The sequence below is a fragment of the Anomaloglossus baeobatrachus genome, chromosome 2 (assembly GCF_048569485.1).
Source record: "Anomaloglossus baeobatrachus isolate aAnoBae1 chromosome 2, aAnoBae1.hap1, whole genome shotgun sequence".
NCBI lineage: Eukaryota > Metazoa > Chordata > Amphibia > Anura > Aromobatidae > Anomaloglossus > Anomaloglossus baeobatrachus.
In genome coordinates this window covers 772,138,681-772,159,656 of record NC_134354.1, presented here as the reverse complement: position 1 = coordinate 772,159,656, position 20,976 = coordinate 772,138,681, and the positions used below count along the sequence as shown (strand labels likewise).

At 41.2% G+C, this 20,976-nt stretch overlaps 1 protein-coding gene across 1 annotated transcript in view; it reads left to right on the top strand.

Annotated features, from left to right (window-relative positions):
- The window catches only part of ME3 (malic enzyme 3), a 252,726-nt gene that overhangs the window by 135,400 nt on the left and 96,350 nt on the right, over window positions 1–20,976 (top strand). Inside the window, exon 7 of the mRNA XM_075337554.1 lies at window positions 13,985–14,088. Coding sequence (XP_075193669.1) covers window positions 13,985–14,088 — 104 coding nt within the window. The remainder of the gene's footprint in view (window positions 1–13,984; window positions 14,089–20,976) is intronic.

The following is a 20,976-nucleotide window of genomic DNA, read 5'->3' as shown; positions in this document are numbered from 1 at the left end:
GAAGAAAAAAGTTTGGAGAAGAAAGGGAACGGCACATGATCCAAGGCACACCACATCCTCTGTAAAACATGGTGGAGGCAACGTGATGGCATGGGCATGCATGGCTTTCAATGGCACTGGGTCACTTGTGTTTATTGATGACATAACAGCAGACAAGAGTAGCCGGATAAATTCTGAAGTGTACCGGGATATACTTTCAGCCCAGATTCAGCCAAATGCCGCAAAGTTGATCGGACGGCGCTTCATAGTACAGATGGACAATGACCCCAAGCATACAGCCAAAGCTACCCAGGAGTTCATGAGTGCAAAAAAGTGGAACATTCTGCAATGGCCAAGTCAATCACCAGATCTTAACCCAATTGAGCATGCATTTCACTTGCTCAAATCCAGACTTAAGACGGAAAGACCCACAAACAAGCAAGACCTGAAGGCTGCGGCTGTAAAGGCCTGGCAAAGCATTAAGAAGGAGGAAACCCAGCGTTTGGTGATGTCCATGGGTTCCAGACTTAAGGCAGTGATTGCCTCCAAAGGATTCGCAACAAAATATTGAAAATAAAAATATTTTGTTTGGGTTTGGTTTATCTGTCCAATTACTTTTGACCTCCTAAAATGTGGAGTGTTTGTAAAGAAATGTGACAATTCCTACAATTTCTATCAGATATTTTTGTTCAAACCTTCAAATTAAACGTTACAATCTGCACTTGAATTCTGTTGTAGAGGTTTCATTTCAAATCCAATGTGGTGGCATGCAGAGCCCAACTCGCCAAAATTGTGTCACTGTCCAAATATTTCTGGACCTAACTGTATATAGTCTTTAAATGGGTGGTCCAGGTCTTTTATACAGATGGCCTATCCGTACGATAGTTCACCAATATCTTATTGTTCGGAGTTGGACACCCGGCACCCCCACCGATCAACTCTTTGCAACATCGGTGGCAGCCAGGACTGCTCAGTTACAGAGCGGCTGCAGCCGAGTACTACACATCTGCTCCCTATTGATTTGAATCGGACAACCCACTTTAAGACGTGGCTTATTTTACAACTTTTCTTAACCTTGCTCATTTTTTTTAAACATTTTTCATAAATGTTTATATATATGTATATATATATATAAGTCTAAAACGCTTAATAAATTTCGCTCTTCTCCATTGGTGGTGACATTTTTGGTGCAAAATTCGAGTGCAAATCACAACTCAACCTGCCAGAAATTGGGAGGGGGCTTAAAATGTTCCTCAAATATTGACTCAAAGATTTGTGGATTTATGGAATTTTGTTGCAGATTTCATTAAATAAAATGGATGTGTCCTATATATTATGTGCGTTTACTAATTTTCTTAAACTTATAAATTAAAGAAAGCCATTGAAATGAATAGTCCTTGAACTGTCTATTTGGGTAGTGAGCCATATGATGACTCTTTTAGCTTCCTCGGGGGTGTTGCACAACGTTTCTAGATGTCTGATTGGCAGATTTATTGCTGGAGGTGCATCCAGGTCTTTTGAAAGTTTAGGTACTGTAATAAACTATAATATTTTATGTGATCCACTATTTGGGTGATGATCAATATGATGACCAAATTAGACTCCTCGGGGGTGTCGCCCAACTTTTCTAGAGTCTTGATTGGCAGATTTATAGTGTTGAGCTACAACACTAAAGGTGGTATATGATGACATCACAGGAGGTACATCCAGGCCCTTTAGAAGTTTGGCTACTGTAATATTTAATGTTATCCACTGTTTGGGTGTTGATCAATATGATGACTTTTTGTTGCTTCCTCGAGGGTGTCACCCAGCTTTTCTAGACTCCTGATTGTTAGATTTATAGTGTCGAGCTACAGCTTTAAAAGGGCTGTATGATGACATCACATGAGGTGCAGCCAGGTCGTTTGGGTACGGTAATAAACTGTAATATTTGATGTGATCCACTGTTTGGGTGGTGAACAATATGATGATCCTTTTACCTTCCTCGAGGGTGTCGCCCAATTTTTCAAGACTTCTGGTTGGCAGATTTATAGTGTTGAGCTACAACAGTAAAGGTGGCGTGCGATGACATCACAGGTCCTTGGGATGTTTGGAAACTGTAATATTTAATGTGATCCACTGTTTGGGTGGTGATCAATATGATAACCATTTTAGATTCCTCGGGGGTGTCGGACAACTTTTCTAGACTCCTGATTTATAGTGTTAAACTCCAGCACTAAAGGTGGTGTATGATAAAATCACAGGAGGTACAGCCAGGTCCTTTGGAAGTTTGGATACTGAAATAAACTATAATATTTGATGTGATCCACTGTTTTGGTGGTGACCAATATGATGTCCATTTTAGCTTTCTTGGGGGTATCGCCCAATTTTTCTAGACTTCTGATTGGCAGATTTATAGTACTGAGCTACAGCACTAAAGCTGGTGTATGATGACATCATAGAAGGTGCATCCATGCCCTTTGAAAGTTTGGGTACTGTAATCTATAATATTTGATGTGATCCACTGTTTGGGTGGTGATCAATATGATGACCATTTTAGATTCCTCAGGGGTGTCACCTAACTTTTCTGTACTCCTGATTGGCAGATTTATAGTGTTGAGCTACAGCACTAAAGGTTGTGTCTGATGACATCACAGAAGGTATATACAGGTCCTTTGGAAGTCTGGGTACTGTAATAATTGATATGATCCACTATTTGGGTGGAGAGCAGCATGATGACCTATTTAGCTTCTTTGGGGGTGTCGCCCAGCTTTTCTAAACTCCTGATTGGCAGATTTACAGTGTTGAGCTACAACACTAAAGGTGGTGTATGATGACATCACAGGAGGCACATCCAAGACCATTGGAAGTTTGGGTACTGTGATAAACTATAATATTTGATGTGATCCACTTTTTGGGTGGTGATCAATATGATGACCATTTTAGATTCCTCGGGGGTGTCGCCCTTTTCTACACTCCTGATTAGCAGATTTATAGTGTTGAGCTACAGCGCTAAAGGTGGTGTATAATGACATTACAGGATGTGCATACAGGTCATCTGCAAGTTTGGGTACTGTAATAGTTAATGTGATCCACTGTTTAGGTGATGAGCAGAATGATGACCCCTTTTTTCTTCATCTGGGGTGTTGGCCAACTTTTCTAGACTGCCTATTTATGGTGTCGGGCTACAGCACTAAAGGTGGTGTATGATGACATCACAGAAGGGGCATCCAGGTCCTTGGTAAGTTTGGAAACTGTAATATTTGATGTGATCCACTGTTTGGGTGGTGACCAATATGATAACCATTTTAGATTCCTCGGGGGTGTCGGACAACTTTTCTAGACTCCCGATTGGCAGATTTATAGTGTTAAACTCCGTCACCAAAGGTGGTGTATGATAACATCACAGGAGGTGCAGCCAGGTCCTTTGGAAGTTTGGGTACTATAATAAACTATAATATTTAATGATAACCACTATTTGGGTGGTGACCAATATGATGACCCATTTTGCTTCCTTGGGGGTATCGCCCAATTTTTCTAGACTTCTGGTTGGCAGATTTAAAGCATTGAGCTACAGCACTAAAAGTGGTATATGATGACAACATAGAAGGTGCATCCACGCCCTTTGAAATTTTGTGTACTATAATAAACTATAATATTTGATGTGATCCACTGTTTAGGTGGTGATCAATATGATGACCATTCTAGATTCCTCAGGGGTGTCACCTAACTTTTCTGTACTCCTGATTGGCAGATTTATAGTGTTGGGCTACAGCACTAAAGGTGATGTCTGATGACATCACAGGAGGTGCATCCAGGTCCTTGGGAAGTTTGTAAACTGTAATATTTGATGTGATCCACTGTTTGGTTGGTGATCAATATAACCATTTTAGATTCCTCGGGGGTGTCACCTAACTTTTCTCTACTCCTGATTGGCAGATTTATGGTGTTGAGCTACAGCACTAAAGGTGGTGTCTGATGACATCACAAAGGTACAGCCTGGTCCTTTGGAAGTTTGGATACTGTAATAAACTATAATATTTAATAATAACCACTATTTAGGTGGTGATCAATATGATGACCCTTTTAGATTCCTCGGGGGTGTAGCCCAAATTTTCTAGACTGCTGATTGGCGGATTTATTCTGTTGGGCTACAGCACTAAACGTGGTGTCTGATGACATCACAAAGGTACAGCCTGGTCCTTGGGAAGTTTGGGTACTGTAATAAACTTGAATATATCATGTGATCCACTTTTTTTCATAAATATATACAAGTTAAAACTCCAGGACCAATATTTAGAGGGTACTTTGCTTTGCTTCTGTCATTCTGATTTTATGAGGCCGGCGTCGCCCCTGCACAGCATCAGCTATTAACATGATGGATGGCACAACGTCCTCTGTGCGTTCATCGTTACGATCTGACCGTGGAAGGACCTGGATCTGTTTTCTTTCATCTTTGATGGACCTGACGAGATCTGCTCAGTAGATAAATGTCAGATGAAGCCGCAGCTAATCTCTGTACAATACAATGATCCCACCTTGTGATGATGGAGCGATCATATATTCAGCATTGGATCTGCCAACCAGATTACCGGCCAGCAGCGATCTGCAACAGGAGGTGATCATTGCTTCTCTTTGGAGCCAACTCCAACCAATTACTGGCCACTGTAGAGACCGGCGTTCCGATTGTGTTGATACAAAATTTGTCAAGAACAAACAAGCCCCTTTAAATGAGTTTTCCAGCTAAAAAAAAGGTTGATTCTGCAAAACTCAGCATGTTATGAACTAGAATTCACATCTGAAAGGTGCCTGATCTTCAACTACAAAAAATCAGGTTTGTGTCTGACACCGCATGGTTGTAACGTGATGGTCACAGGGTATGAAGGGGGCTGGCTGACTAGTATGTATACTATTCTACATAATTTAATAGCTAAGCCAGCCCCCTTCTCCGTATCAGCAGAAGTATAGAGAAGGGGTATGGGTGACTATTTTAATGGCCAAGCCAGCCCCCTTCATTTTCTCAGCAGACGTTCAGACAAAGAAGGGGTCTGGCAGACTATTTATTTTAATAGCCAAGCCAGCCCCCTTCATTTTCTCAGCAGAGGTACTTAGAAGGGGTCTGGTTGACGGTTTTATTTTAATGACTAAGCTAGTCACCTTCTTTTTCTCAGCAGAAGTACAGACAGAGAAGGGGTCTGGTTGACTGTTTATTTTAATGGCCAAGTCAGCCCACTTCTATTTCTCAGAAACACAGACAGAGAAGGGATATGGCTGACTGTTTATTTAAATGGCCAAGCCAGCCCCCTTCTTTTTCTCAGAAGTACAGATAAAGGGTCTGGTTTATTATTTTAATGACAAAGCCAGCCCCCTTCTTTTTCTCAGAAGTACAGAGAGAGTAAAGGTCTGGCTATTTTAATGCCAAGCCAGCCCCTTTCTATTTCTCAGCAAAAGTACAGAGAAGGGGTCTGTCTGACTATTAATGGCCAAGCCACCCCCCTTCTTTTTCTCAGAAGTACAGATAAAGGGTCTGGTTTATTATTTTAATGACAAAGCCAGCCCATTTCTTTTTCTCATCAGTACAGAGAGAGTAAGGGTCTGTCTGACTATTTTAATGCCAAGCCAGACCCCTTCTTTTTCTCAGGAAAAGTACAGAGAAGGGGTCTGTCTGACTTAATGGCCAAGCCAGCCCCCTTCTTTTTCTCAGAAGTACAGAGAGAGCAAAGGCCCTGTCACACGCAGAGATAAATCTTTGGCAGATCTGTGGTTGCAGTGAAATCATGGACATATTGTTCCATTTGCACACAGCCACAAACCTGGCACTGATTGTCCACAATTTCACTGCAACCACAGATCTGCCGCAGATTTATCTCTGTGTGTGACAGGGCCTTAAGGGTCTGGCTGACTATTTTAATGCCAAGCCAGCCCCCTTCTATTTCTCAGCAAAAGTACATATAAGGGGTCTGTCTGACTATTAATGGCTAAGCCAGCCCCCTTCTATTTCTCAGCAAAAGTACAGATAAGGGGTCTGTCTGACTATTAATGGCTAAGCCAGCCCCCTTCTATTTCTCAGCAAAAGTACAGATAAGGGGTCTGTCTGACTATTAATGGCCAAGCCAGCCCCGTTCTATTTCTCAGCAAAAGTACAGATAAGGGGTCTGTCTGACTATTAATGGCCAAGCCAGCCCCGTTCTATTTCTCAGCAAAAGTACAGATAAGGGGTCTGTCTGACTATTAATGGCTAAGCCAGCCCCCTTCTATTTCTCAGCAAAAGTACAGATAAGGGGTCTGTCTGACTATTAATGGCTAAGCCAGCCCCCTTCTATTTCTCAGCAAAAGTACAGATAAGGGGTCTGTCTGACTATTAATGGCCAAGCCAGCCCCCTTCTATTTCTCAGCAAAAGTACAGATAAGGGGTCTGGTTGATTATTTTAATGACAAAGCCAACCCCCTTCTTTTTCTCAGAAGTACAGAGAGAGTAAGGGTCTGGCTGACTATTTTACTTCCAAGTCAGCCCACTTCTTTTTCTCAGCCAAAGTACAAAGAAGGGATCTGTCTGACTATTAATGGCCAACCCAGCCCCCTTCTTTTTCTCAGAAGTACAGATAAAGGGTCTGGTGGACTATTTTAATGCCAAGCCAGCCCCCTTCTTTTTCTCAGCAGCAGGACAGACAGAGAAGGGGTCTGGCTGACCAATTGAAATGAGTACTCAACCATCCACTCCTTTACACAATGATCCAGTCATGTGCCAAAATATGAAACTGTGTCCATTGTCAGACATAAAATGAAAGATGACCGCCCCAGACTCCGAAGTAAAATTACACACAGGTCACACTTCAAGTATTATTGAGGTCTGTAACAAGGAAGGCCCAGGGGCGACCAACAGCATTAAAACATTACAGCCAACGCGTTTCAACACATAAATATGTCATAATGTCTTATTCATGGATCTGATCCAAGAATAAGACATTATGACATATTTATGTGTTGAAACGCGTTGGATGTAATGAAAAACCTTTATCTGTGGATACCTGTCTCCTGAAGAATTTTATATGCACTAAATAAAGGTAAAGTTTTAAAGAAAAAAAGCCTGCATCCGCTGGATGTTTATTTTTTATGAATTGTGCCTATCCTGACCTGGGATTTCCGTGCAGGATCAGTGTGGTTAGAGAGTCCTAAGTATACTGCAAGCAGTAGAGCCGTTTTTTTACGTGGATACAGTATTATAGTAGTTATATTCTTGTACATAGGGGCAGTATTATAGTAGTTATATTCTTGTACATAGGAGCAGTATTATAGTAGTTATATTCTTGTACATAGGGGCAGTATTATAGTAGTTATATTCTTGTACATAGAGGGCAGTATTATAGTAGTTATATTCTTGTACATAGGGGCAGTATTATAGTAGTTATATTCTTGTACATAGGGGGCAGTATTATAGTAGTTATATTCTTGTACATAGGAGCAGTATTATAGTAGTTATATTCTTGTACATAGGGGCAGTATTATAGTAGTTATATTCTTGTACATAGGGGGCAGTATTATAGTAGTTATATTCTTGTACATAGGAGCAGTATTATAGTAGTTATATTCTTGTACATAGGGGCAGTATTATAGTAGTTATATTCTTGTACATAGGGGACAGTATTATAGTAGTTATATTCTTGTGCATAGGGGCAGTATGATAGTAGTTATATTCTTGTACATAGGGGGGCAGTATTATAGTAGTTATATTCTTGTACATAGGGGGCAGTATTATAGTAGTTATAGTCTTGTACATAGAGGGAAGTATTATAGTAGTTATATTCTTGTACATAGGGGCAGTATTATAGTAGTTATATTCTTGTACATAGGGGCAGTATTATAGTAGTTATATTCTTGTACATAGGGGCAGTATTACAGTAGTTATATTCTTGTACATAGGGGCAGCATTATAGTAGTTATATTCTTGTACATAGGGGCAGTATTATAGTAGTTATATTCTTGTACATAGGGGACAGTATTATAGTAGTTATATTCTTGTACATAGGGGCAGTATTATAGTAGTTATATTCCTGTACATAGAGGCAGTATTATAGTAGTTACATCCTTGTACATAGGAGGCAGTATTATAGTAGTTATATTCTTGTACATAGGGGCAGTATTATAGTAGTTATAGTCTTGTACATAGAGGGAAGTATTATAGTAGTTATATTCTTGTACATAGGGGCAGTATTATAGTAGTTATATTCTTGTACATAGGGGCAGTATTATAGTAGTTATATTCTTGTACATAGGGGCAGTATTACAGTAGTTATATTCTTGTACATAGGGGCAGCATTATAGTAGTTATATTCTTGTACATAGGGGCAGTATTATAGTAGTTATATTCTTGTACATAGGGGACAGTATTATAGTAGTTATATTCTTGTACATAGGGGCAGTATTATAGTAGTTATATTCCTGTACATAGAGGCAGTATTATAGTAGTTACATCCTTGTACATAGGAGGCAGTATTATAGTAGTTATATTCTTGTACATAGGGGCAGTATTATAGTAGTTATAGTCTTGTACATAGAGGGCAGTATTATAGTAGTTATATTCTTGTGCATAGGGGGCAGTATTATAGTAGTTATATTCTTGTACATAGGGGGCAGTATTATAGTAGTTATAGTCTTGTACATAGGGAGCAGTATTATAGTAGTTATATTCTTGTGCATAGGGGCAGTATTATAGTAGTTATATTCTTGTACATAGGGGGCAGTATTATAGTAGTTATATTCTTGTACATAGGGGCAGTATTATAGTAGTTATATTCTTGTACATAGGGGACAGTATTATAGTAGTTATATTCTTGTACATAGGAGCAGTATTATAGTAGTTATATTCCTGTACATAGAGGCAGTATTATAGTAGTTACATCCTTGTACATAGGAGGCAGTATTATAGTAGTTATATTCTTGTACATAGGGGCAGTATTATAGTAGTTATATTCTTGTACATAGGGGCAGTATTATAGTAGATATATTCTTGTACATAGGGGCAGTATTATAGTAGATATATTCTTGTACTTAGGGGCAGTATTATAGTAGTTATATTCTTGTACATAGGGGCAGTATTATAGTAGTTATATTCTTGTACATAGGGGCAGTATTATAGTAGATATATTCTTGTACATAGGGGCAGTATTATAGTAGATATATTCTTGTACTTAGGGGCAGTATTATAGTAGTTATATTCTTGTACATAGGGGCAGTATTATAGTAGTTATATTGTTGTACATAGGGGCAGTATTATAGTAGATATATTCTTGTACATAGGGGCAGTATTATAGTAGGTATATTCTTGTACATAGGAGCAGTATTATAGTAGTTATATTTTTGTACATAGGGGCAGTATTATAGTAGTTATATTCTTGTACATAGGAGTAGTACTATAGTAGGTATATTCTTGTACATAGGAGCAGTATTATAGTAGATATATTCTTGTACATAGGAGCAGTATTATAGTAGTTATATTTTTGTACATAGGGGGCAGTATTATAGTAGTTATATTCTTGTACATAGGGGCAGTATTATAGTAGATATATTCTTGTACATAGGAGCAGTATTATCGTAGTTATATTTTTGTACATAGGAGGCAGTATTATAGTAGTTATATTCTTGTACATAGGGGCAGTATTATAGTAGTTATATTCTTGTACATAGGAGCAGCATTATAGTAGCTATATTCTTGTACATAGGGGCAGTATTATAGTAGTTATATTCTTGTACATAGGAGCAGTATTATAGTAGTTATATTCTTGTACATAGGGGCAGTATTATAGTAGTTATATTGTTGTACATAGGGGCAGTATTATAGTAGTTATATTCTTGTACATAGGCGCAGTATTATAGTAGTTATATTCTTGTACATAGGGGAAGTATTATAGTAGTTATATTCTTGTACATAGGAGCAGTATTATAGTAGTTATATTCTTGTACATAGGGGGCAGTATTATAGTAGTTATATTCTTGTACATAGGGGCAGTATTATAGTAGTTATATTTTTGTACATAGGGGCAGTATTATAGTAGTTATAGTCTTGTACATAGGAGGCAGTATTATAGTAGTTATATTCTTGTACATAGGAGGCAGTATTATAGTAGTTATATTCTTGTACATAGGAGGCAGTATTATAGTAGTTATATTCTTGTACATAGGGGCAGTATTATAGTAGTTATAGTCTTGTACATAGAGGGCAGTATTATAGTAGTTATAGTCTTGTACATAGAGGGCAGTATTATAGTAGTTATAGTCTTGTACATAGAGGGCAGTATTATAGTAGTTATATTCTTGTACATACGGGCAGTATTATAGTAGTTATATCCTTGTACATAGGGGCAGTATTATAGTAGTTATATTCTTGTACATAGGAGCAGTATTATAGTAGTTATATTCTTGTACATAGGGGCAGTATTATAGTAGTTATATTCTTGTACATAGGGGCAGTATTATAGTAGTTATATTCTTGTACATAGGAGCAGTATTATAGTAGATATATTCTTGTACATAGGGGCAGTATTATAGTAGTTATATTCTTGTACATAGAGGGGAGTATTATAGTAGTTATATTTTTGTACATAGGAGACAGTATTATAGTAGTTATATTCTTGTACATAGGGGCAGTATTATAGTAGATATATTCTTGTACATAGGGGTAGTATTATAGTAGATATATTCTTGTACATATGGGCAGTATTATAGTAGTTATATTCTTGTACATAGGGGCAGTATTATGGTAGTTATATTCTTGTACATGGGGGCAGTATTATAGTAGATATATTCTTGTACATAGGGGCAGTATTATAGTAGGTATATTCTTGTACATAGGAGCAGTATTATAGTAGTTATATTTTTGTACATAAGGGCAGTATTATAGTAGTTATATTTTTGTACATAGGAGGCAGTATTATAGTAGTTATATTCTTGTACATAGGGGCAGTATTATAGTAGTTATATTGTTGTACATAGGGGCAGTATTATAGTAGATATATTCTTGTACATAGGGGCAGTATTATAGTAGGTATATTCTTGTACATAGGAGCAGTATTATAGTAGTTATATTTTTGTACATAGGAGCAGTATTATAGTAGTTATATTTTTGTACATAGGGGGCAGTATTATAGTAGTTATATTCTTGTACATAGGGGCAGTATTATAGTAGATATATTCTTGTACATAGGGGGCAGTATTATAGTAGTTATATTCTTGTACATAGTGGCAGTATTACAGTAGTTATATTTTTGTACATAGGAGGCAGTATTATAGTAGATATATTCTTGTACATAGGGGCAGTATTATAGTAGTTATATTCTTGTACATAGGAGCAGTATTATAGTAGTTATATTCTTGTACATAGTGGCAGTATTACAGTAGTTATATTCTTGTACATAGGGCCAGTATTATAGTAGTTATATTCTTGTACATAGGGGCAGTATTATAGTAGTTATATTCTTGTACATAGGAGCAGTATTATAGTAGATATATTCTTGTACATAGAGGCCAGTATTATAGTAGTTATATTCTTGTACATAGAGGGGAGTATTATAGTAGTTATATTTTTGTACATAGGAGACAGTATTATAGTGGTTATATTCTTGTACATAGGGGCAGTATTATAGTAGATATATTCTTGTACATAGGGGTAGTATTATAGTAGATATATTCTTGTACATAGGGGCAGTATTATAGTAGTTATATTCTTGTACATAGGGGCAGTATTATGGTAGTTATATTCTTGTACATAGGGGCAGTATTATAGTAGATATATTCTTGTACATAGGGGCAGTATTATAGTAGGTATATTCTTGTACATAGGAGCAGTATTATAGTAGTTATATTTTTGTACATAGGGGCAGTATTATAGTAGTTATATTTTTGTACATAGGAGGCAGTATTATAGTAGTTGTATTCTTGTACATAGGGGCAGTATTATAGTAGTTATATTCTTGTACATAGGGGCAGTATTATAGTAGATATATTCTTGTACATAGGGGCAGTATTATAGTAGATATATTCTTGTACTTAGGGGCAGTATTATAGTAGTTATATTCTTGTACATAGGGGCAGTATTATAGTAGTTATATTTTTGTACATAGGGGCAGTATTATAGTAGTTATATTGTTGTACATAGGAGTAGTACTATAGTAGGTATATTCTTGTACATAGGAGCAGTATTATAGTAGTTATATTCTTGTACATAGGAGCAGTATTATAGTAGTTATATTTTTGTACATAGGGGGCAGTATTATAGTAGTTATATTCTTGTACATAGGAGTAGTACTATAGTAGGTATATTCTTGTACATAGGAGCAGTATTATAGTAGATATATTCTTGTACATAGGAGCAGTATTATAGTAGTTATATTTTTGTACATAGGGGGCAGTATTATAGTAGTTATATTCTTGTACATAGGGGCAGTATTATAGTAGATATATTCTTGTACATAGGAGCAGTATTATCGTAGTTATATTTTTGTACATAGGGGGCAGTATTATAGTAGTTATAGTCTTGTACATAGGAGGCAGTATTATAGTAGCTATATTTTTGTACATAGGGGGCAGTATTATAGTAGTTATATTCTTGTACATAGGAGCAATATTATAGTAGTTATATTCTTGTACATAGGGGGCAGTATTATAGTAGTTATATTCTTGTACATAGGGGCAGTATTATAGTAGTTATATTCTTGTACACAGGGGCAGTATTATAGTAGTTATATTCTTGTACATAGGGGCAGTATTACAGTAGTTATATTCTTGTACATAGGGGAAGTATTATAGTAGTTATATTCTTATACATAGGGGCAGTATTATAGTAGTTATATTCTTGTACATAGGGGCAGTATTATAGTAGTTATATTCTTGTACATAGGAGCAGTATTATAGTAGATATATTCTTGTACATAGGGGCAGTATTATAGTAGTTATATTCTTGTACATAGGGGCAGTATTATAGTAGTTATATTCTTGTACATAGGAGCAGTATTATAGTAGATATATTCTTGTACATAGGGGCAGTATTATAGTAGTTATATTTTTGTACATAGGGCAGTATTATAGTAGTTATATTCTTGTACATAGGAGCAGTATTATAGTAGATATATTCTTGTACATAGGGGCAGTATTATAGTAGTTATATTCTTGTATATAGGAGCAGTATTATAGTAGTTATAGTCTTGTACATAGTGGCAGTATTATAGTAGTTATATTCTTGTACATAGGGGCAGTATTATAGTAGTTATATTTTTGTACATAGTGGCAGTATTATAGTAGTTATATTCTTGTACATAGGGGCAGTATTATAGTAGTTATATTTTTGTACATAGTGGGAGTATTATTGTAGTTATATTTTTGTACATAGGGTCAGTATTATAGTAGTTATATTTTTGTACATAGGAGGCAGTATTATAGTAGCTATATTTTTGTACATAGGGGCAGTATTATAGTACATATATTCTTGTACATAGGGGCAGTATTATAGTAGTTATATTTTTGTACATAGTGGGAGTATTATTGTAGTTATATTCTTGTACATAGGGTCAGTATTATAGTAGTTATATTTTTGTACATAGGAGGCAGTATTATAGTAGCTATATTTTTGTACATAGGGGCAGTATTATAGTACATATATTCTTGTACATAGGCGCAGTATTATAGTAGTTATATTCTTGTACATAGGAGCAGTATTATAGTAGTTATATTTTTGTACATTGGAGGCAGTATTATAGTAGCTATATTTTTGTACATAGTGGGAGTATTATTGTAGTTATATTTTTGTACATAGGAGGCAGTATTATAGTAGCTATATTTTTGTACATGTAGATGATGCAGCTCAGTAGTCTCTGAACAAGGACACAGCAGGTGACGATAATGCAGAGGTCGTCAATTGTATTTACTTTTCCATCCACACTACCACATGCTTTAATTGTAGGTACACTTTACAGTCCTGGCTCCGATAATCTGGGAGTATTTTCTTTTTCATGTGGAATTATACCTTTTTTTCCAGGCGCTCCTGAATGACCCCTTATATATTGGACTGAAACATAAGCGAGTCCGTGGGAAACAATACGACGAGCTGATTGATGAATTCATGAAAGCCGTGACCAACAAGTGAGTGGATATTCCACAAAAATAAAGTCATTAATTTTCTTTACAAATTAACTTGTCATTTTAAACTTTGAGAAGTGAGATCCATGAATATTTCTTTGGCTGACCAATAATCCAATAATCCAGAATATTTGATTTATTTAGCATGATACCATGGTATAGGATTGTAACTATATTACCATTTTATATCCTATAACTGCATTACACAGGTGAACGGATATTGTTTTTATCCTATAACTGTATTATACAGGTGAACAATTTTTTTTTATTTTATATGTAAAAGAAATCTTCTTCACTGCAGTTTTGTTCAGAAAATATCACTGGGTGCTGATTTGAATAAGCCGTAAACTGAAAAAGTGCTGGCAATATCATCTATGAAAATAGGAATAAGCCTTTAAAATTAATCTGTCAGCAGTATAATATAGAGGCTGAGACCCTGATTCCAGCGATGTGTCACTTGTTGGGCTGCTTGCTGTGATTTTGATACAATCACAGTTTTTTCTGTTGCAGATCTAACAGAGCTCAGATGTTAAGCTGTGTATAACCCCGCCCACACCACTGATTGGCCTATTCCATGTACACAGAAAGCAGCCAATCAGTGGTGGGGCGGGGTTGGACATGAAACTCCTAGTCCTGTAGTGATAATCTTCCGAAGATAAAACACTGATTTTATTAAAACTGAAAAATGCAACTGTCACACTGAGTTTTGCACAAACTTCGATGACTGTCATGGCGGCATCGGGCTCTGTTCACATTGCAGATTCTGACACTCTGCCTTATTGGTTTCTGTGGTGTCTGGGAGCAATGCAGGCAGACTCGGGCATTGACCTGTTCTGTGCTGAATCATAGGCAGGCTAGCGGGAGTTAATCCCTGCTAGTATACTTGTTAGATTCCTTTGATCACATGTTGTGGGAAGGCCAATCACATCTGCTCCCCTCCTATTTATGCTGGATGAAATCTTCTACCCATGCCAGCTATAGTTTCTATGTTGGTCTGTGAGGTGTGGTGTCCTAGACTCTCTGGGGAAAGTTGTGCTCATTGTTTGGTGCGGTTATGGAGTTTACCCCTGATGTTTTATACTTCCTTCCTGCTCTTGTTTTCCTCCTGAATCTCTTATTGTCTTTTCCTTTGTGTGTGCACTGTGTGACAGAGTTTTGGTTTCCCTCGTCTGTCTATATCTAAGGCCGGAGTCACACTTGCGAGTGACTCACGTATAATACGCGCGAGTCTCGCATTGCATCACCCGACACGGCCTGCTGCTCTCGGGGCAGGAGCATCTCAGCTGCATAGAAATACATGCAGCCGATCCACTCCGGTCCGGAGAGTGTGCAGCCGTGCCGGGTGATGCAATGTATTACACGAGAGTCACTAGCAAGTGTGACTTCTGCCTAAGACTTTCATTACACTCCAGAGGGGTTGGGGTATAAGATCAAGACTGGTCAGGAACAGGGCCAGGAAGGAGACTCAGGCCTCTCCACCATTAGAGGTATCATTGACAATAGAGGTAGCATAGGGCCCACTAGCTTGAAAGACATCTTAGGGGCCCCGGTTCCCTGCTATCCCAGAGTCATCCAGTAAACTGGAATCAGGCTCTCAGCCCCTGCATCATGCTGCTCTAAGATTCCATAGTAAAAACCTGCTGACAGATTCATTTTAACGTGCCTATGATTTCTATGATATATCTTGGGTCCACACTGCTGCTGTGGGTCACTCCAGGTTTTTGGGAATCTGGATCCAATTACAATCTCCGCTTCTGCAGAACACTGGTTTGTTAATCTTTTGGGGGAACAAGTGTTAAGTTTAGATTTTGGGCCCCAATCCAAAATTTGTAATGGCCCCAAATCTATCAGGTACCTTTTATAATACTTGGAGTATTTTGGGGCCACCTCAGAAGTTTCGGACTTCTGCATCTTTTACAGCTACATCTTTTCAAAGGGTCTAACATGTAACGGACCCCAACCTTGTAGATAAGATGCTGCATGCCTTCGTAGCACCCCAGATCCAGCAGGACAGTGGCATTATATTGGTCTGGTGCAGAAAAAGCAACAATGATCTTGTGCAGATTTGGGGGGGACCACTTTGGCAAATACCCTGGTTCCCACCGTTATGGGGCATCTTGTTATCTACAAGACATCTGCTTGTCCCTTAATTGGCAACGATATTGACAGTTATTGAGGCCTAAGGAAAAAAAAATATTTAAAGGGAATTTCTCACTTAATTTTTGCTATGTAATCTAAGAGCAGCATGATTTAGGGGCAGAGACCCTGATTCCAGCGATGGGTCACTTACTGGGCTGCTTGCTGCAATTTTAATAAAATCCCTGTTTTATCTGCTGCAGATCTAGCAGTTCTCTGAATACTGAGCTGTCTATGACTCCGCCCACATCACTGATCAGTGGTGGGGGCGGGGTTGGACTACCTGGAACAGGTTTACTAGTCCTACAGGGATAATCGCTTGCTGATAAAACAGATGTATAGTAAGTGACACATCACTGGAATCAGGGTCTCTGCCCCTAAATCATGCTGCTCTCAGATTAGGTAGGTAGCAAAAACCTGGTGACGGATTACCTTTAAGACCCCCCGATCTAGATGATTGGTCATCTTCATTATTGCTTTATTACCCACATCTTCATGGTAAGGGCTCGATTTCCGCAAGTTTTTTTTTTTTTTGCTTCCCCCCTCCTCCCATGCACTTTTGTTGCACTGAATGCTGCTCTTGTTTTCCTGCGTGGGCGAGTGTGAACAGGAGCCCGACCTGAGCGCGGAATCTATAGGTAGAATCTCTCTTTTTTTATAATTTGGGATTTCCCAGGTCAGAAAGAAATCTGCTCTGTTATTTTTCCTGTTTCCAATTATGAGAAATGAATGGAAAACATGTGAAGTGCTGCGCGGAGATCTGCTGCGTCACCACAGTGCGAGCGCTGACAGACGATCCCCGGACCTCATCCTCCAGCTGTTATCTCACACACTGCCCCGGCACAGGAATGTTCCTGCTCTCAGTCACAGCCGGACAGTATATAATGTGCGGCCTATATATCATCCCTCCATTACTATCTGGGCTCAGACCCACCTGAAGCCGCGATAACTGCACAGATTTTATTTTGTACCTAAACACCAAATATATTTTATAACTTGACCGCTGACGAGTCACAGTATCCTAATATCACCCCTGTTTTATATAGAGGTTATTAGTGACCAAGGTTTGGACTATCCCCTTAAAATTGTATAATAAGTATTATGTTATATAACACTCCAGAGCTGCACTCACTATTCTGCTGGTGCAGTCACTATGTACATATATACATTACTGATCCTGTACTGATCCTGAGTTACCTCCTGTATTATACTCCAGTGCTGCACTCACTATTCTGCTGGTGCAGTTACTGTGTACATACTGTCACGCTCTCCGGGTCCCCTGCCCTGCTCCCCGGCTCACCTGCCACGCTCCTCGGCTCCCCTGCCTCGCTCCCCGGTTCTTCGGTCCGGTCTCCGCCGCTCCCCGCTCTCCAGCCTCCATTGCCTGCGCTTCCCAGGCGTCCTGGTCCCCGCTCCCGGCGCCCGTCGGCTTCTCAGCCCCAGCCCGGCTCTGCTGCTTCCTCCTCACAGCTTCCTGCTCTGGCTTCTGGCACCCGGGCCGCGCGCATGCGCATTAGGGCGCGCGCGCAGTCATTGACCCTTTCTTAAAGGGCCAGCGTCCACTGACAGGAAATGATGCACACAGGTACAGGGTATAAAGGGGTTTAGTGTCCAAGTGGGCGGGGCCTGTTTTTCGTGTTTCCCAAGCTAGGAGTCAGGTCTCCTTGTGTTCCTGTGAGATACTCACCTCTCTCTCTTCTAGAGCCGATCCTGCCTTGCCATCCGGTCCTGCCGAATCCCGCACCCCGAACGCTGTCTATCTGCCATCCTGACAGTCCGTACATTCTCTGATCCCTGTGGTGACCCGTAATCTCAGTCCAACGGTTCCGGACTCCGCCTGACATCATCTCGGCTTCCGAACCTGAGCTCCGTCACCCGGACTACCATCAGTGACTCCGTGGTCCCAGGGACTTCTCCATTATACTCTTGTGCACGGACTGTCCTGCTACCTGTAGTGCTCCAGCTACCGGACCCCTTACCATCATCAAGGAGTTCGGCCCAGTGGATCCACCTCCTGGGTCTGCCCGTCCACCTGGTCCTAACAGTAAGAACAGGCCATGGATCCCGCTGAAGCACTAGCGGCCTTGCAGGAGGAACTCCAACGCCAGCGTGAGACCCAGACCCGCATGCTGAACTTCATGACTTCTGTGGACGCCCGCCTGAACACGCTACAAGCGTCAATTACATCTTCAGCATCTCGGGCTTCCACTAGCCAATCCTCGGCTCCAGCCCCCGTGGCAGCCTCTTCGGATGCTTCCAGACTTCGTTTGGCCTCACCACCCCGGTACGCCGGAGATCCCAAGACTTGCAGGGGTTTCATAAACCAATGCTCCCTCCATTTCACGCAGCTGCCGCATTTGTTTGCCTCCGACCAAGCCAAGGTCGCGTTCATCATGTCCCATCTAGAGGGTGAGGCACTGGCGTGGATGAACCCCTTGTGGGAAAAGGAGGATCCTGTGACCACAAACATCCAGGAGTTCCTGCAGGCATTTCGTGGCACCTTTGACGAGCCCGGACGCGCCTCCGCGTCTGCCTCATCTCTTCTCCGGTTACGTCAGGGGACTCTGACGGTTGGTCAATACGCCATCCGTTTTCGCACCTTGGCTTCGGAACTCGGGTGGAACAACGAGGCTCTAACCGCCGCCTACTGGGAAGGACTCTCGGGTCGAATTAAAGATGAGCTGGCTGGCCGTGACGTACCGTCCACCCTGGATGCCCTGATTACCCTAGCGACTCGAGTGGACATTCGCTTTCAGGAGCGATCCAAAGAAGTGTCCCGTGAGAGACGTCCGGTACGGCATTCCTCTCCTCCGCAGAAGCCCGCCGTACTTCAGTCAACGGCATCTGGTGTCTCCGTCCACGAGCTCATGCAGATCGACCATGTGCGGCAGTCTGAACAACGCCGAGCAGAGCGGCTCGCCAAGGGCCTCTGCTTCTACTGCGGAGAGGGCACACACCTGCTACGCTCCTGTCCAGAAAGGCCGGGAAACTCCAAAGCCTAGGGTTGGTAGGAGAGGCCACCCTAGGTGCTGGGACTCTCTCAGACCCGGTTATGTGGACTGTACAAGTGACAACGGGAGAGACGCGGTTCACGGCTGAGGCGTACCTCGATTCTGGGGCAGCAGGCAATTTCATCCAGCAAGCCACGGTGGACAAGTACCAGGTGCCTGTTACTCCACTCGACAAACCCCTCGTGATTGCCTCTGTGGATGGGAGACCTCTCTCTGACACCATCTCATGGATCACCAAGCCGGTCGAACTGCGTATCGGTGCCCTGCACACCGAGACCATCGCTCTCTACGTCCTTCCACACATGTCCCATCAAATCCTGCTGGGACTTCCCTGGTTACGGACACACGAGCCATCAGTCAGCTGGGGCACTGGTGAAATCACCCGATGGGGCTCTTCTTGCCATGAAAACTGTCTGAAGACCATACAACCCATCCGACGACCTCCGGTTCCAGAGTCCCTACCGGGACTGCCCTCGGCCTATTGGTCCTTCGCGGATGTCTTCGATAAAAAGGAATCAGAGGTACTTCCGCCACATCGTCCATACGATTGTGCCATCGACCTGCTCCCGGGAACTACACCTCCTCGAGGACGGATATATCCGCTGTCTCCAGCCGAGACAAGGGCCATGTCTACCTACATCACAGAGAGCCTGGCAAGGGGATTCATTCGGAGATCCTCCTCTCCTGCTGGAGCAGGCTTCTTCTTCGTTAAGAAGAAAGAAGGCGACTTACGCCCATGCATAGACTACCGGGGATTGAACCAAATCACCGTGAAAAACAAGTATCCCCTGCCGCTCATCCCCGAATTGTTTGATCGGCTTAGAGGAGCTCGTGTGTTTACCAAGTTGGATCTTCGGGGTGCCTACAACCTGGTCCGCATCCGCTCTGGGGACGAATGGAAGACCGCGTTCAATACTCGCGATGGGCACTATGAATACTGCGTGATGCCCTTCGGCCTGTGTAACGCACCAGCAGTCTTTCAAGAATTGGTGAACGACGTTTTCCGGGACCTTCTCTACGTCTGTGTGGTGGTGTATCTGGATGATATCCTTGTCTTCTCTCCGGACCTCCAGACCCACAGAGAGAACGTGCAGCTGGTTCTACAAAGACTGAGAGAGAATCGTCTGTACGCCAAGTACGAGAAGTGTGTCTTTGAGCAGTCTTCTCTCCCCTTCTTGGGTTACATCATCTCCGATACCGGACTGCAGATGGATCCAAAGAAGGTCTCCTCCATTCTCAACTGGCCTCCTCCTTCTGGACTGAAGGCGATCCAACGGTTTCTGGGATTCGCCAACTACTACCGCCAGTTCATCCCTCACTTCTCTGCTCTGACTGCTCCTCTCTCCGCCTTGACCAAGAAGGGGGCTAATCCAAAGGACTGGTCACCTGCGGCCGACGCCGTGTTTGGCTCTCTGAAGCGGGCATTTGCCTCCTCTCCTGTACTCCACCGTCCGGAGTTAAACCGCCAGTTCACCTTGGAGGTGGATGCCTCCTCCTCTGGAGCCGGAGCAGTGCTCATGCAGAAGTCCTCCTCCGGGAAGATGGTGACTTGCAGTTTTTTCTCCAAGAGCTTCTCAGCGCCTGAACGCAACTACACCATCGGTGACCGAGAACTATTGGCAGTCAAACTGGTTCTGGAGGAATGGCGCTACCTTCTGGAAGGAGCAGTGTACCCCGTTATTATTTACACGGACCACAAGAACCTGGAATACCTGCGGTCTGCTCAGCGACTGAACCCACGGCA